Source organism: Culex pipiens, unplaced genomic scaffold (genome assembly GCF_016801865.2).
Source record: "Culex pipiens pallens isolate TS unplaced genomic scaffold, TS_CPP_V2 Cpp_Un0001, whole genome shotgun sequence".
In the NCBI taxonomy this organism is placed as follows: Eukaryota; Metazoa; Arthropoda; class Insecta; order Diptera; family Culicidae; genus Culex; species Culex pipiens.
Genome location: NW_026292818.1, coordinates 533,284 through 549,719, shown reverse-complemented (window position 1 = coordinate 549,719; position 16,436 = coordinate 533,284). Strand labels below are relative to the sequence as shown.

Below are 16,436 nucleotides of genomic sequence, written 5' to 3'. Positions count from 1 at the left end.
CGCGAGTTTGACGTTTCGGCGAATTTTGTTTGTTTTGTTGTTGTGGGAGGTTGAGGGCATCTCCACCTGGTATTTGCTGCATGGGTTCGTACGTTGAAAGCTGCTACGGTTTCTGCAGAGCTTTCCAAGTAGAGGTACAGATTTTTGACAGATACTCAAGAAAAGGTCAGGGAAAATAAAGATTTTTCTTGAGCGATACGCAGCTCGAAGGAACAGAAAGGCGTTTGAACATCCAAAGCAGTGTACGCACTTGGTAAGGAACATCGGTCAAGAATATTTCAAATCGGCAGCAACACGCGCGAAAACAAACCAAGGAGGGTAAACAAAATCCCAAAGAAATCGCTCCCTCCCCTCTGTTTTGCTGTTTGCACTATCGCTGAAAAAAATCTCATCAAAATCTTGAAATACAATCGGCTCCCCTCCCACTAACATTTACACACAAGATCCTCTGTAATTACTCTTAGCATTAAGAACAATGTAATTACAAAAGCCGACTTGGTCCTAACCAGGTCCCAGTACCGAAAAGGACCTAATAAAAATAATTTTATGAAACAACAATCTTGAAATACCGAAAATTAAAATAACGGATTTGTCTTTTTAATTTATTTTATTTATGTTTTATTAGTTAAATAATTCAGTAAACAATATAGTTAACATTAATTACATTCTGCAGTGTTATGTGACAACATTCAGCTACGGGTTGGTTCATTTATTAGTCGACACAATAAGCATAGACTAATTAAAGACTACTCACTCCGAACAAAATTTTCCAAAAAGTATGACTCATAAGCTGTGAACCGCGGGTACAACGTTGAACCCCATATCGGCTCGCCCCTCGTATGACAGATCGACCTGGCAGCGCTGGCTTTTTCGATTTCGTTTTGTGCTGATTTACGCGCGCATCTTGTTTGTGTTGTTTTGCTTTGCAATAAGTCAATCAGCAGTGCAGGGATTATTGTTTAGCGAGCCAAATCTGTTCAACACGAACACCTTGATCGCCCGCGTCCTCGCCGCCGGATGTGCCAATGCGTGCCCCCATCTCGAATCCGGTTAACTCAACGGTCCCGATTGCCTGCGACACTCTGCCCAAGGCTGCAGTTTTGGACCCAAAGCGCGTGTTGGCCATTTCCACGCTGGACATTGACCGTGCCGGAGTCGACCCACACCTTGGTCTGTCCTAGTGAACGCCAATGAGAAGGAGCTGCTGAAGAAGGCCATTCTGGAGCTGAAGAAAAACATCCAGAAGGGCGAGGAGTTGGTCGAGAAGAAGTGAATCTTTAGATCAAGTTGAAAATATTTGTAACCAACAATTGAAAATAAAATTTGAAGTACATGATAACAAGTATTTGCGTTTTTGTTTTCTTTGTAGTAAAGTTTATTTTCATTCTACATTCTTGGACTTAGCGGCGGCGGCGGGTTTCGGTTCCGTGACGGGGTGGCTTCCAACAAGTCTCCCTCTACATGGGACAAACTGTGCTGACCTCCGCTAGTAACTTTAAGGATGCGCATGCCCTGCACCTGCTTGCTGACAAGCTGCGTTGTTCGGCTTCCTCGTTGCCAGTTCCAAGTTGCTGGTTCGAGCTCATGCCCCCGGGTTCGGAATGGCAGTTCGGGGCAAAGATCTTGGGCCTGTTGAGGTTTTTGAAGTAGATTCAGTACGTCGAGGCCCAGATGGCGTCTGCAAGGACTTTCTTGCCTTTCAGGATGAAGATCCCGGGTTGAAGAAGGTCAGTCTTGCCCCGGCAGTATCAACCGGAGGCGGGCCACGGCTAGATACGCCGCTTTGCTTGGTAAACCCGACGGGGTTCACGTGGTCGTTTTCTAGGAGGATGACGATTAACAGCCCGAAATGATCTCGATCGGGAGCCAGTTCTTGCCCTCGATGGTGAGGCCCATGTTGTCGTTCGAATCCCGGAATGACCTTCAGACGTAGGCGTGTCCATCTTTCAACAGACACACGGAATCGCTAGAAATTCGACCACCCTCAGGATCCCCCCCGAACGATGGTTCACTCTAGTAATTACCGTCCGCATCTGGAACATTTTCCGTTTAATTCAAAACAAAAACATAAACAATAACATTGCGTGAAATGTCATGTCAAAGTCAGAGCTGCCAGTTGATGACATTTCGATCTGTCATTTTTGACAGTGAACCAGCCGTGCCGAGGGGTCATAAAAAGGTTGAGTCATGGTTCAGAGCCTACTGTGTAGTCTTTTATTAGTCTATGCAATAAGCCTTGGATTTAACAAGTAGTACAGAAAAAAAAATCACAAATAACTGCAGTTATTACAAAGGAAAGAATAACGGATTTGGATCTTGCCCAGAATAAATTTGAAAAAAGGGAAAGCCCTTAAAAAATTATGTGATATCCTGGGAATAAAAAAATGCAGCGATTTCAATGATTTTTATTTTAAAAAAGATAAAAACAATTTGAAAAATCAGATAATAATAAATTTTAGATTGTTTGTAAAAATGTACTGAATGACGTGATAGCTGATAGGACATATTGAAAACAAAATTGAGGAAAAAATCAAGAATTTTCAACTGCAAACATTCAAAAACTGTATTTTTTAGAAATTCAACATTAAAAAAATAATTATTAAAATCGAAATAAAAACGTCAATAATCAAGAAAAAAACAAATCAAAGATTTAAAAATGCACAAATTTCAAAAAAATGCGTTTCAAAATTCGAGGATTTTGTTCTCTAGATTTATTAAAAAATTGGAAAATTTTTAAATTGGAAAATCAAATAATTTTAAATTCAAATAACAAAAAAAAACAATAAAATATCTAGAAATAAGGGAATTTGACATTTTTAAAATTCAAATATTCAAGAATTCAAATATTTTTTTTTTTTTTTTTGCGGATCGAGGTGGGATAGCCAGGATCAAGTCAGTCCAAGTCCGGTTGTGTAAAGGAACGGTAATGGTCGTGTCAATCACATGCGGATCGCTCGCACTCCATGGGAGCGGGGATTGAGGACATGATTGGGTAGGTTAAAATGAGATTGTGTTTGTGAGAGTATGTAATCGTGTAATGATGTAAATAAGCTAAATCGAAACTTCGTGCTCAATCGCCGCCCCCAATGTTCATTAAAAACCCCGTTCGCACGAGCTTCCCAAAATCAGCGCTATAGGTTTAAACTGTCGAGACTGTTAAACCCCACAGAACTGATTCCAAGGAACCCTAGCGAACGGAGTACACTATCCACGCACAAATGGACCTTTACTAACCGATTATTAAACCATCCCAACAAACGCAAAGTTATCAAAATGAATTTATATGTTGAGGTTTACAATCAATCAACGAAAGTAATTAATTATCAGAAGCAAAGAAAACAACAGAAAACAATGTTTAAAAGCTTAACAGGCCCTCGTCTTGTCACGTCCGTTATAAGTCTTGTTTGCTGAAAGTTTAAATGGTTAGTGTTGTAGTTAATCGTATTCAACATGATCATAATAGGCAGGCCTGTAATACGATTACTTTACTGATTTGTTACTTAGCTTTTGAGAGGACGACCCCGCATCCGCCGTCAGATGTCCTAGATCACCTTCGCCAGTTGATGTCGGAATTGGTCAGTAACGAATTTGACCTGGTCATCCTTTGACCAGCTCCGCTGATGAGAATGGGTACCTGCAAATATTAAACAAAGGTGGCGGCAGTATCTTTTTTCTCCTAATTTCTAAGGAACGAACTCATTAGGGAGAATAAACCCTACAAATCTTCTTTTTTTTTTTTTTTTTTTGGGAGGGTGATCCAGCCGCACATCGTTGATGTCGAAACCTCTAAACTGGGCCCTCGTCCTGTCACGTCCGTCAGTAGTCTTGTCGTACATTACAACTAGAACCAGATCTGCCAATGAATTAGTACACTTCGACCAAATAAACACTGACGCTGTATGGATCTAACTCTAGAATAAATGCACAGTTGTGTGTTATTCATAAGTCCAAAATGTTCAATTATTCATATAAGTCCAAATATTCATTTGCGGATAACTACCTAACTTGAATTGAATACAAGATTTAAAGCAACCTATCCGAAAGCTACTCTTATCTCAAATCCCCGACGACCAAAAAAAACGTTTCTTTTAAAACCTGTCTGGCTTCTTTTAAAAAACAAAAAAAAAAATAACAGTTGATATTTTACAAGTCGTGAATTGAAAAAGAGACGACCATTTGTTCGTCAGAATTCCAGTAGATCCTCGATTCGCAACAATGGTCGATACAATCATAATCCGACAACCGTTAGTTCAACAGATCAACGAATTTAGTCCGATATCATTTCACTATTGATTGATCGAGACTCTATGGAAATTTTGACAAATCAGAATGGTTTTTATGCTACTTGAATGAAAATCACCGATTCTGATAGAATTACTAAATTCACTGTTACTAATTTTGTCCCTAAATAACTAAAGGCAAAGTACAAAAAGTTGATATTTATAGTTAAAATCCTAAATTCTACAAACACTATTTTTTTAAACCCGCATCCTAACCTGACACCCACATTAAGATAGGGAAAAATCACATATGTAGCGGTTCATTGTACAAATGTGATATTTCCACTATCAGAGAACCTCCTTGTCTCGATGACAGCTTACCGGCCATCGATTAAGCCCTGAGACTACGCCAAAGTGGGTTCTCGCAGCATGAAGTGGTGTCCATGTGTAAAAATGGAAGCTTCAGCAATATACTGAACACTTCGATTTTAATTCCACATCGAATCAAATCATACTCTTTGCCAAACAAGCATCAAACCTATGACACTCATTATGACAAAGCCAAGGGAAATATTCAAGAATTCAAATATGCAAATAAATGAAAGCATTCAACAACTTTAAAATCAGAAAAAAAAAATTAAAAAATCAGAAATTTTAAATTTTGAAAATAATTTTTCAGTTCATTTATTTTGGACTTTTTTAGCAAAAGCATCATTTAAAAAATTAAAAAACATATTACAATTCCAAATTGAAAAATATTCTTCGAATTAAAATGTAAGCATTTTAAAATTAAACCTATTTAAAATAATAAAAGAAAAAAAATTGCTCAAATTTAAAATAAAGACATTTCAAAATTCAAAAATTCAGAGATTTTAAAGTCCAAATGCTGGTTCTAATGTATTCAAAATTTAAAAAAAAATTAAAATCTGAAAATTGAAAAAAAAATCATTTAAAAAAAATCAAAGCAATAAGGAATTTTTAATTTTAAAAATAATTTTCATTTCATTTTAGGATTGTTTTGGCAAAAACATCATTTTAAAATTTGAAAACAAATTACAATTCCAAATTTTAAAATATTCTATGTAGGGTTTTTTCTCAACATTTATTTTCCCTAAAAGAGCACGCAGCTAGCAAAATCTAAACTTAGAAACATGTACCTTCCCTGTAAAGGCTTATGAATTGATCTCAGTTGAAAGGTTCTCCAAATCTCTGAATTGCATATGTAACATCCTGGAGCAGAACTGTTAAATTCTAATAAACACCAATTGAATTGAAAAACATTGAAAATATTCTATGAATTAAAATTTAAGCAGTTAAAAATTAAAATATTGTTAAAATAATAAAAGATTTAAAAATATGAAAATAAAAAAAAATAAGAAAAAACAAACAAATTAATATAAAAAAAATGAAAATCAAAAACAAAATCAAATCAAAAAAATATAAAAATAAAAGTGCTCAAATTTAAAATAAAGGCATTTCAAAATCCAAAAATTTTACAGTTCAGATGTATAAAGTTTTCAAATAAAAATTCAAAAGTCTAGAGTTTCAAAATTTGGAATATAGTTCGTACTCGATTATCAAAAGTCCTCGCAAAAATTTCACTCCGGATAATCGAATCACGAAATTTTAATTTTTCTAAAATATTGGATCTCTAACCTTTTAAAAATTTTAGGAATTAAATAATAAAAAAATCCAGGATCAAAGAACAAAAAAAAATGAAATTAAGAATACATATAAGAATTGAGGAATTCAAAAATTTAAGAATTTGAGAATTCAAAAATCTAAGAATTTAAAAATTAAGAATTTAGTTAATTCTTGTAGGAGTTTTACGAGCAGCGGATTGAAATAAAGAACACGTCCGTGTCTGGAGAGAACTACTTTTCGAATGAATTTATTGTGTTATATACATTGGTATGTGTGTCTGTGTGTGTAAATAAATTCTGCACTGAAACGAATCGTCTTATGGACTTTTTGTAGTTGCTAGCACGATTGTGCCAACACTCCTCCTCAACGCAAAGAAGTTTACTTGACACCGAGTGTGTTACGGTGCAGCTCCAGCTTGGTCCGGTCCAGTGGTTTGGTCATGACGTCCGCGACCATTTCGTCTGTTGGCAAGTAACGGAGGTCAATGACTCCGCGCTGGTGAAGATCCTTGGTGAACGCGTACTTTGTGTCGATGTGTTTGGACCGACGTTCGACGCGATCCGACTCTACCATCTTGATGCAGGATTGGTTATCCTCCCACACCACAACGGATTCCTGGTTGTCCTCGGCGAGATCGTTAAGGAGTTTCTTTGCCCACAGCAGCTCCTGGCAACCTTCGGCAAGGGCGACGAACTCGGCCTCGGTGGACGATAGGGCGACGCAGGTTTGTTTGCGTGTCGACCAGCTCACCACTCCACCGCCGAATTTGATGATCAGACCAGAGTTTGACTTCCGGTCGCCTTCGTTACCGGCCCAGTCCGCGTCGACGAAGCACTCGAGTCCCGCATCTCCGTTACCAAGGTGCAGACGGAGGTCCTTGGTTCCTTTCAGGTATTTCAGGGTGCGTTTGGCTTCTGTCCAGTCGCGATCGCTGGGATTAGACACTTTCCTGCACAACAGCGAAGTTCCGATGCAGATGTCCGGCCGGGAGTTGACCGCGACGTACAACAAACTACCCACCAACGAACGGTACGACGTGTTTGTCGGCAAATTTGTCTCCTCCTTTTGTTTTACGTAGCCGGGGTCAAGCGGGATCTTGGACGGCTTAGCTTCCTCGCACCCGAACCGTCCGAGCAGCTTCTCGATGTAGCTACGCTGGTTCAGCGTGTAGTGGCCGTCGATCTTCTCGATGTGGATTCCGAGGAACTGGCGCAACTCTCCCAAAGTAGACAGCTTGAACTGCCCTTCCAGCGTTGTACGGATTCGGCTGAACTCCTTCTCGGAATGGCAGAAGATGACCATGTCGTCCACGTATATCGCGATGAAACTCATCTGCTTGTCCGTCTTCTTCACATAGAGGCACGTGTCCGCCACGCCGGGCTGGAATCCCATCTGCTTGAAGATGCCGTCGATTTTTGCATTCCAGACCCGCGCCGACTGTTTCAAGCCGTACAAACTGCGCTTTAGTCGGCACACCAGGTTGTCGTCCGACTGGAATCCCGGAGGCAACATGTCGTCCCGAGCGGCGATCGTCAGCAGCGTTCGTAGCGTTGTCTGTTTGGCGACAGGTGCAAACACCTCGTCGTAGTCAGTACCGTACCGCTGGGAGAAACCCTGTGCGACCAACCTGGCTTTGTGCCGCACGACGCGGCCACTTTCATCCTCCTTCTTCTTGAACGTCCACTTACAGCCGACGAGTTTCCTTCCGGGCGGCAGCTCCACGAGCTCCCAGGTCTGGTTTTCTTGCAGCGATTTGATCTCCTCCTTCATCGCTGCCAGCCAGGCGGCTTTCTCTGGACCTTGGACTGCTTCCAGGTAAGATCGGGGCTCCCTGACAGTGTGCTTGGTCACGTTGGTTGCGTTTTGGTACCGCTCAGGTGGAATGCCCTTCGTGAGCCGGTCGGATCTTCGAAGTGGTGTTGTGCTGCCAGTTTTGTTGGTGGTATCTTCGGTGGACGAACTTGGCGAAACGTCACTGAAACCGTTGAACTCCTCTTCATCGGACAGTGCGGAGCGGAAGGATGCGTCCTCTTCTTCCGCGTCAAGTTCAGCTGGGTTGTCGCCATCCATAGGGCACTCGGGTTCTGCTTCCGGTGCTCTTTCTTGTTCCAGCGCTGGTTCATCGGGTTTCGGTACAGGTTTGTTGAGTACCGAATCGAAAACCACTGTCTCCTCTCGGCTGGTAACCGTGACCGGCTTCGCATCACCGTTCTGATGACCGACCTCAGCTGACGCACTTTCGACGAAACGCACGTCCCGACTGACAATCACCTTCTGTGTGCTTCGGTCCAGGAATCGGTAGGCTTTATGTTCCAGGGAGTAGCCGACGAAGGTGAGTTCCCGGGCTGTTCCAGTGAGCTTCTTCCGCTTTTCTTTCGGTACATGGACCCACGCTTTGCACCCGAAAACCTTCAGTTTCGCCACGTCCGGCTTGGTTCCGTGCCACATCTCAAACGGGGACGACTTCACGGCCTTTGTTGGAAGGAGATTTTGGAGATACACAGCCGTGCTCAAAGCTTCCGCCCAGTAGCACTGCGGAAGATTGGCGTCGAACAAGAGGCAGCGAACCATTTCGGTCAGGTAGCGGTTTTTGCGTTCCGCCACTCCGTTTTGTTGCGGACTGTAGCCCGCCGTGAACTGCGCCTGGATTCCCTCCTGCTTGTAGAAGTTGCGCAGCTTTTCGCCGGTGTACTCTCCTCCTTGGTCTGAGCGCACGGTTTTGGGTTTTCGGCCGAAGAGGGTTTTCACGAGGGCGACGTACTCGGCGATTCTGTCCGAAACCTCCGACTTGTTCCTCAGCAGGTAGAGCACACAGAAGCGGGAGTAATCGTCAATCATGGTCATTAGCCTGTCCCATTTTGAGGTCATGTCGAGGAATTTCAGGTGCTCACTTCTTAAATGATAGATTATGATGTTAGGAACAATGTTTTCTTAGACAAGAAAAAATAATAAAATACTTTCTCGCACCCCCTAGTCGATTTACTGAAAAAAGTCACTTTTTTGAACAAATTTTCTAAAATCGCTTGGAATCAATACAAAAACTGTTTCGATCAGGTGTGTATTATCTTCAAACGATAGGTTTTTGTCCATAGCTTAAGATGCACTATCAATATTGGACCAAAATTTAAGTTTTTGGACTCTCCTAGGCGGATTTGTGTCGAAAAAATCGCATTTTTTCGAAACTTTTTTCAGAAATGTTCATTTAATTTAGGGTAGCCTATTTTTCCCAGTGAAATCAATAACTGTAGCTTATAGGAAATTTCATGGCGAACATTTTTCCCTCTGAGAAAATCCAATTTCGACACTCCAGAGCCGAGATATTTGAGTTTTAGTGAGGAAAAAAGTGCCAATTTTCAAAATTTCTCAGAATTCAGAAGCAAGGCCTACTAATTACACGATATAGCAAGCATATGTCTCAAAGGTCAGGGGATGCTTTTTTATAGTAATTTTGGCTGCTGAATCCGAATCTGAAATCAAATTTCGTGTAAACAGTAATGTTTTGGAGCTACACCCTTTTGGAATGTTATTTGCGTGTTTAAGAGGCAGTTTTTGTAAATATTGCTCGGTTTGTTCTAGAGGTCGTATCGAGGTGCTCCGATTTGGATGAAACTTTCAGCGTTTGTTTGTCTATACATGAGATGAACTCATGCCAAATATGAGCCCTCTACGACAAAAGGAAGTGGGGTAAAACGGGCATTGAAGTTTGAATTTTCCGAGGATTTCGAATATGACAAAAGTGAGACTAAAAAGTGCCGCTATGGATGCCTACAGGACAATAACTAACGTTGTAAAATGTTTGTTATAGAAATATCGAAAAACAATGAGAAAAACTGCGACTGGCCAAAAAGTTATTACCGTAGGCTTATAGTCCATGAAATTCCCTAACTTTTGAACTAAAAGAGTAAAAGTGTTGCTGGCTGTTGCAAAAAGATATTGAGGTTTTAAAAAAACCATTTTTAACAGTTATTTGCAAATGCTATGAGAAAATGTTAAACCAATCCTGGATGTCTATGGCTCATTTTGAAGTGCTTCAAAAGACCTTTCGAATGCATCTAAGAGAGTTGGAATTGATGAAGTTTCACTAAAATGCGAGCAATTTTAAGATTTTTTTATGTTTTTTGGACCTCAAACTTCAATGTCCATTTTACCCCACTTCCCTTTGTCGTAGAGGGCTCATATTTGGCATGAGTTCATCTCATGTATAGACAAACAAACGCTGAAAGTTTCATCCAAATCGGAGCACCTCGATACTACAGATTGTCAAGGGAGACAGATTGGCCAATGCAAAATAAATTGGCACTGGCAACGTATGTTTTGCGCTTGCAACACTGCCAGTTTTGCTGGGCGTAAAGGGCGGTTGGTGTCCAGCGCGTTTGGTGTCCAGAAACATTGGCCAATCTGTCTCCCTAGACAATCTGTACTCGATACGACCTCTAGAACAAACCGAGCAATATTTACAAAAACTGCCTCTTAAACACGCAAATAACATTCCAAAAGGGTGTAGCTCCAAAACATCACTGTTTACACGAAATTTGATTTCAGATTCGGATTCAGCGGCCAAAATTACTATAAAAAAGCATACCCTGACCTTTGAGACATATGCTTGCTACTTCGTGTAATTAGTAGGCCTTGCTTCTGAATTCTGAGAAATTTTGAAAATTGGCACTTTTTTCCTCACTAAAACTCAAATATCTCGGCTCTGGAGTGTCGAAATTGGATTTTCTCAGAGGGAAAAATGTTCGCCATGAAATTTCCTATAAGCTACAGTTATTGATTTCACTGGGAAAAATAGGCTACCCTAAATTAAATGAACATTTCTGAAAAAAGTTTCGAAAAAATGCGATTTTTTCGACACAAATCCGCCTGGGAGAGTTCAAAAACATAAATTTTGGTTCAATATTGATAGTGCATCTTAATCTATGGACAAAAACCTATCGTTTGAAGATAATACACACCTGATCGAAACAGTTTTTGTATTGATTTCAAGCGATTTTAGAAAATTTGTTCAAAAAAGTGACTTTTTCAGTAAATCGACTAGGGGGTGCGAGAAAGTATTTTATTATTTTTTCTTGTCTAAGAAAACATTGTTCCTAACATCATAATCTATCATTTAAGAAGTGAGCACCTGAAATTCCTCGACATGACCTCAAAATGGGACAGGCTAATGGTCATGAAATAACGATACCCGCCAACGGAAGGTACTTCAACCGGGCCGCACACGTCGGTATGCACCAGGTCCAACGTCGCTTTGGTGCTGGTTGTCGACTCCGCGGGAAACGGTTTGCGTGAGCTCTTTCCTTTAAGGCAGCTTCCACAGGGCTCATCAACTCCGCAGTCGAACACTCTCAACCCACTTGCTAGGTTTTCCGCCTCCATCCGTGCGATGGCGGCCAGGTCCCGGTGACCGAACCTTCTGTGCCAAACGTGCTTGCAGTCCTTGTTGTGGTGTCCACTGGCGGCATACGCGACTTCCTCCGGTTGTTTCAGGTGGTACAATCCTTGCTTCAGCACGCCGACCGCTACCGTTGTCTCGCCTCGCAGGATCCGGCAACCACCAGCGTCGAACAACACTTTTGCGTTCTTTTTCACTATTGCCGGTACTGATAATAAGTTCATGGCAAGACCAGGGGTGTACAGCGCGACACTAATGTTAACTTCAGTTGGCTGTCCTTTTTCATCACAACAAATAATCGTGCCACACCCTTGGCCTTCCACTTTTGCGAATTTTCCATCGGCAAGTTTAACGCACTGCACTTCACTGTTTTTCAGTTCACTAAAAAAACACCGATCCGCAACTGTGTGGCTGGTAGCCCCGGAGTCAATGACCCACGGCTTAGTGACGTCAGCTACAGCACCGCCGCCGGCGACAAAAGCGAAAGAGACGCTGTCCTCCTTCTTCGGCTTTGTTCTTCTCGCCTTTGTGTCGCCGTCCACGTGGCGACCACGCTGCGGGCACTCGTATTGCTTGTGGCCCTCCATTTTGCATCGGTGGCAGACCAGCGTCTTCTTCTTGCTGCTGCGTCCGTAAGCACCGACTTTCAGTGCAGAATCACTTCCGGCGGATCCCTGCCGTTTCGCGACCTCGTCCAGTAGCTTTCGCTTGACGAGTTCCAGAGTAAGATCAGCGTCAGAACGGCTCTCGAGAGCCGTAGTCAGGGTGTCGAAACTTCGCGGCAGACTTCTTAAAATCATCGCGACTTGAAGAGTGTCCGCAAGCGGTTGTCCGGCATTTTTCAACCGATCGAAGAGTTCCTCCATAGCGAACAGATGTTCCGCCATGTCCTCGCCATCCGCGAACCGTTTATCGCAGATTCGCTTCAAGAGCGAAACTTTTGAGGTTAGCGTCGTCTTCATGTGATGCTCTTGCAACGCTGTCCAGACGGCCTTCGAGGTCGCAGCTCCACGGATCAACCCGTGTTGGTTATCCTCGATCAGTAGGCCGACGGTGGCCCGCGTCTTAGCGTCCAGCGCCTTCCACGTCTCATCACTTTCCGCAGCTGGCTTCGTGCCAGGATCGACACAACGCCACAAGTCCTCGCGAACAAGGAGAAGTTCCACTTTGAATCTCCATGCAGAATAATTATCATTATTCAGCTTCTGAATGCTAAAGCGATTAGCGTCCATTTTCACGAGAAAACTATTCGATTTTCGCGATAAAACAAGTAAATTCGCGACACGCGGTCAACTTTTGCAATGGCGTCGAAAATTTCTTTTGTTCCTCCGATTTCTACGTCGAACTCAGGCCCATAACCTGTAGGAGTTTTACGAGCAGCGGATTGAAATAAAGAACACGTCCGTGTCTGGAGAGAACTACTTTTCGAATGAATTTATTGTGTTATATACATTGGTATGTGTGTCTGTGTGTGTAAATAAATTCTGCACTGAAACGAATCGTCTTATGGACTTTTTGTAGTTGCTAGCACGATTGTGCCAACAATTCTAAGTTTTGTTTTTTAAGTTGTTTTAAAAATCTTTGTTTTTAAGGAATTTTCTTATTTCTGGTTTAATATATTTTTTTCATTTTTGACATTTTGAATTTTTAAAATTTTTAATCTTTCAATTATTTTTTACGAAAATTTGTCTATGAATTCCCTATGTCAAAAGAAAAATGGGCATGCGAATATTTGAAAATCTGTATCTTGAGAAAAGATTTTCAGATCGATACGGTGCTTCTGGTCAAGTTGTAGGTTATGATTAGGAGAAAAAATAGAGACAAGAAAAAACATAGTTCAGCTATCTAAATTTTGAGATGGGTTTGAAATTGGTTTCAAAACCAATTCAATAATAAATAGGAATAATACTTATTATATTTCAACAATTGATAGCTTTTATGTGCCATCTGTAACAATTCAATTTTTGCTGATTTATTTTTTTTTGAAAAAAGGAAATGAATTTCAATCATAGAAAACACGCTCCCGACTTTCGGAGCCAACTTCTACTGCACCCAGATCGTTCCGAGCGCCTTCAGCTGTCGCTGCGCCCCCTCCGACACGCCGTAGCAGCTGCTAATGTGCAGCTTTTCCAGCCGGTGGCCAAAGCTGATGATGTGCGCGATGGCGGCGTCCGTCAGCGGACACTGGAACAGTTCCAAGCGCGTGAGGCGCGGCAAATTCTCGCACATGAAGCGAACGTCACCGTCGTCGGCGATCGAAAAAAGGGCGCGGACCGTTTCGAGGCCCGGACACATGGCGAGCAGCGGTTGCAGAACCGGCGAGGGGATTTCCACCCGGACGATGGTCAGCTTGCGGAGATTGGGGAAGCGGTTGACGGTGGTTAGCTCGAGGGCTGGGATGGACATCGAGCGGAGCGTGAGGGTTTGGAGCTTGGCGAGTGGGACGGTGCGGAGTATGGTGGAGAAGTTCTCGCTTCTAAAGTCGAGCGTGACGCTGCGCAGGTTCGGCGATTGGAGGAGGTAATTGTGGAGGTTCGGTTTTGGGTTGATTCCGGTGAGGATGATCTCTTTGAGGTTTGGGCTGGGCGGACATAAGGCGAAATCGCCGACCGTTGTGGGGCGGCAGGGATGTCCGAGGAGGAAACCTTCGTACGGGACGGAATGGGTGAAGCCATCTGGGGGCTTGTGCTGCACGGCGAGAAATTCTAGCTTGGGGGCGGCGTCCAGAAAGGACGGCTTCCAGGTTTCCGGACAGAAGATGCACACGTTGAGATCCTTCAGATTTGGGAGATACGAGCAGATCTCAAGAATGATCTAAAGGGAAGAATTCGAGTTAAATTTTAGGATACATTTTAAGCCACCTCTTGAAACTGACCCCATCGGAAAGAGAAATCTCCTCCAGGATCAGCCTGGTCAGGCTGGCCACCCTGCAGGAAAAGTTGACCACGTGCTCGGCCTGGAACCGGGAGCAGTACAGCGTGGCCGCAATCGGAGCGAACCGTTCAAAGTTCCCAATCTGCTGAAGCATTTCCTGCGTCGGAGACAGTCCCAAGTACTTCATCGTGCCCTGCGAAGCCTCCAGAAAGTCCACAATCAGCTGTTCGTCATCATCCGGCTCGTGGTCCCAGACGCAGCCAAAATTGGTCAGCTGTGGCGGACGGATGACCAGCCGCATCAACTCCGCGATCTGCTCGTGGACCTTCCCGAGCGAAAAGTAGGTCAGCTTGGCCAACCGGAAGTTGGCGTACTTTTCGGCGCGATCATTCGGATTGATCAGGCGCAGATGGTGCAACCCGAGAGTGGCCACGTTCGGCGAGTTTCGTAGAATCTCCGCCAAGGCCGGCAGCATGAACGCGCTGTGGTCGATGTAAATGTAGGTCAGATGGTCCGCCAGTCGTGGCCACCACGTGCTCACACTGATCACGGTGCAGTGCTTGATGCGAACCTGGTGCACCCGGACCCAGACCGCAGGTTCGTAGCCCCGGTCCATCACCGTCCCGAACGGAATGTCCCCGAAGCATTTGTTCACGAACGTCGGACTTTCGTCGATGAGTCGCTTCAGGCCGCGGCTGGTCGCGCGGAGCAGCTTCAGCTGGAACAGGTTCAGGTACTGCAGAATTGCGTCCCGAGCGGTCGGAGGAAGCGTCCCCAAGGGACCAGCGTCGGACTCCATCGTGTTTTCGGCTGGAACAAAAAAAACGTTGAAATTCAACTAATTCTTCAACTTCTTACCTTTTTTGATGAACTTACATTTCTTTGTAATTTAAAGCAATTTCCACAAAACACTAAAATTTTTCACCAAAGCCAAAAGGAACAATAAAGAATTCCGAAAGAAGCACCGTTACTTTTGTAAAAAAGGCGCGAAATCACGACGGAGGTCACCCTATTTCTAAACAAGTGACAGGTGCTGCTGCATGGGTCCGCTATATTTGCGCGCCAGAAATCTTCAAACTCAAATTTGTTTACATCACCTGGTTGAAAAATGGAAGCTGTAAAGATAAAATTACTTGCACCGGCGGTAAGATCTGTTAAATTTACGTTAAAATACGACTCCATGCTAAAAACTTCAATTTTCCAGTGCTGCCCCAACTGCGGTTACGACCTACGACCAGACAACCCGCAAGGCACACCAGAACCTGCAGCGAAGACGATCGAAGGCCTGTTCAACTACGTCAAGCCAGCGGAACCACCCAGGGCACCCCGGTGGCCACGGTCCCAATCGCCGCCCACGGAAAGACGTCCACCGTACGGCTCGAGGTCCCCCGTCAATAAGGCAGCCTGGAGACGATCCCGCAGAGCCGGGCGAGAGAGAAGTCGTGCCTGGAAGCTGAAAGTAGGAGCCAAAGCGGTTCCGCCCATCAATCCGGTTCAAAAACGATTGCTGGAGATTGCGTCGGAAGAGGTCGGCGTTGTGAAAGTTGAGCCATCGGTTACACAGGTTCCTGCTGAACGGTTTGCAGCCGATGATCGCAAGACATTCGACAGAGCTTCCGAATCGTGTAACGACGTCAACCAAAGCGAGGTGGATAATTTTTTAGCAAATTTCTTCGAAGACAACGATGCCAGGAAGGTTGCTTCCAGCCCCAAAAGGCCTAAGCCACAAATTCCGCAGGAGGCACCTCGCCCAAAAAAGGCGTCGTGGAAGGGCTATTGCGTGGTGCAGCCGGACAATTTTGTACGCCACACCGTAGATCCGACAGCTTACGATTCAGTCGGCGGGGAAGTAGTGTCGGTGCAGGTGCCCACAGAGAGCGGACGGGTTGTGGCCATTCATAACCACTTTTACGGTGAAACCGTCGTAATTCCGGACACTCCCTAAAGCGGTGTATGCACTTCGGAAGGAATCGGTCAAGAAAAAATTCAATTGGGCAGCAGCGGCAGCAGAAGCAAGCCAGAGAGGGTGATGCAAAACCACAAGAAATCGCTCTCTCACCTTTGTTCTGCTGTTCGTAAGGCTGTTTCTTGACACTTTCCTTCCGATCTGCGTACTAGCCGATCGCCTAAATTTTCGAATTTTTGTTACGAACATTTTTACTTTCCTTTTTTTTGTTAAGTTTAAAGATTAAATTATATTTTATGCTGTACTGAATAATTTATCTGAGGATTTCCATGAAAATAGATGTAAGCTGATAGCAAATACGATTTGTGAACTTTAACCTTTTGAGCAATAAAAATACCTT

General features: G+C 43.5%; 2 protein-coding genes across 2 annotated transcripts; one reads left to right on the top strand and one right to left on the bottom strand.

Moving 5' to 3' along the window:
* Positions 1–13,202: 13,202 nt before the first annotated feature.
* On the bottom strand, positions 13,203–15,136 carry LOC120418455 (uncharacterized). The gene is made up of 3 exons (XM_039580884.2): positions 15,007–15,136; positions 14,132–14,940; positions 13,203–14,070 (listed from the first exon to the last, which is right to left on the bottom strand). The coding sequence occupies exons 2-3, from the start codon at positions 14,927–14,929 to the stop codon at positions 13,300–13,302; spliced, it is 1,569 nt and encodes a 522-aa protein (XP_039436818.1). The 5' UTR covers positions 14,930–14,940; positions 15,007–15,136; the 3' UTR covers positions 13,203–13,299.
* On the top strand, positions 15,117–16,436 carry LOC120418460 (uncharacterized). The gene is made up of 2 exons (XM_039580898.2): positions 15,117–15,274; positions 15,335–16,436. The coding sequence occupies exons 1-2, from the start codon at positions 15,239–15,241 to the stop codon at positions 16,073–16,075; spliced, it is 777 nt and encodes a 258-aa protein (XP_039436832.1). The 5' UTR covers positions 15,117–15,238; the 3' UTR covers positions 16,076–16,436.

What these genes read in the sequence shown, in the direction of transcription:
- LOC120418460 (XM_039580898.2), top strand. Translation starts at nt 15,239, where the DNA reads ATGGAAGCTGTAAAGATAAAATTACTTGCACCGGCG. An exon ending in TAAAATTACTTGCACCGGCG is followed by an intron (nt 15,275 to 15,334) that starts GTAAGATCTGTT and finishes TCAATTTTCCAG; the next exon opens with TGCTGCCCCAACTGCGGTTA.
- LOC120418455 (XM_039580884.2), bottom strand. Translation starts at nt 14,929, where the DNA reads ATGGAGTCCGACGCTGGTCCCTTGGGGACGCTTCCTCCGACCGCTCGG. An exon ending in AGATTTCTCTTTCCGATGGG is followed by an intron (nt 14,071 to 14,131) that starts GTCAGTTTCAAG and finishes TCTTCCCTTTAG; the next exon opens with ATCATTCTTGAGATCTGCTC.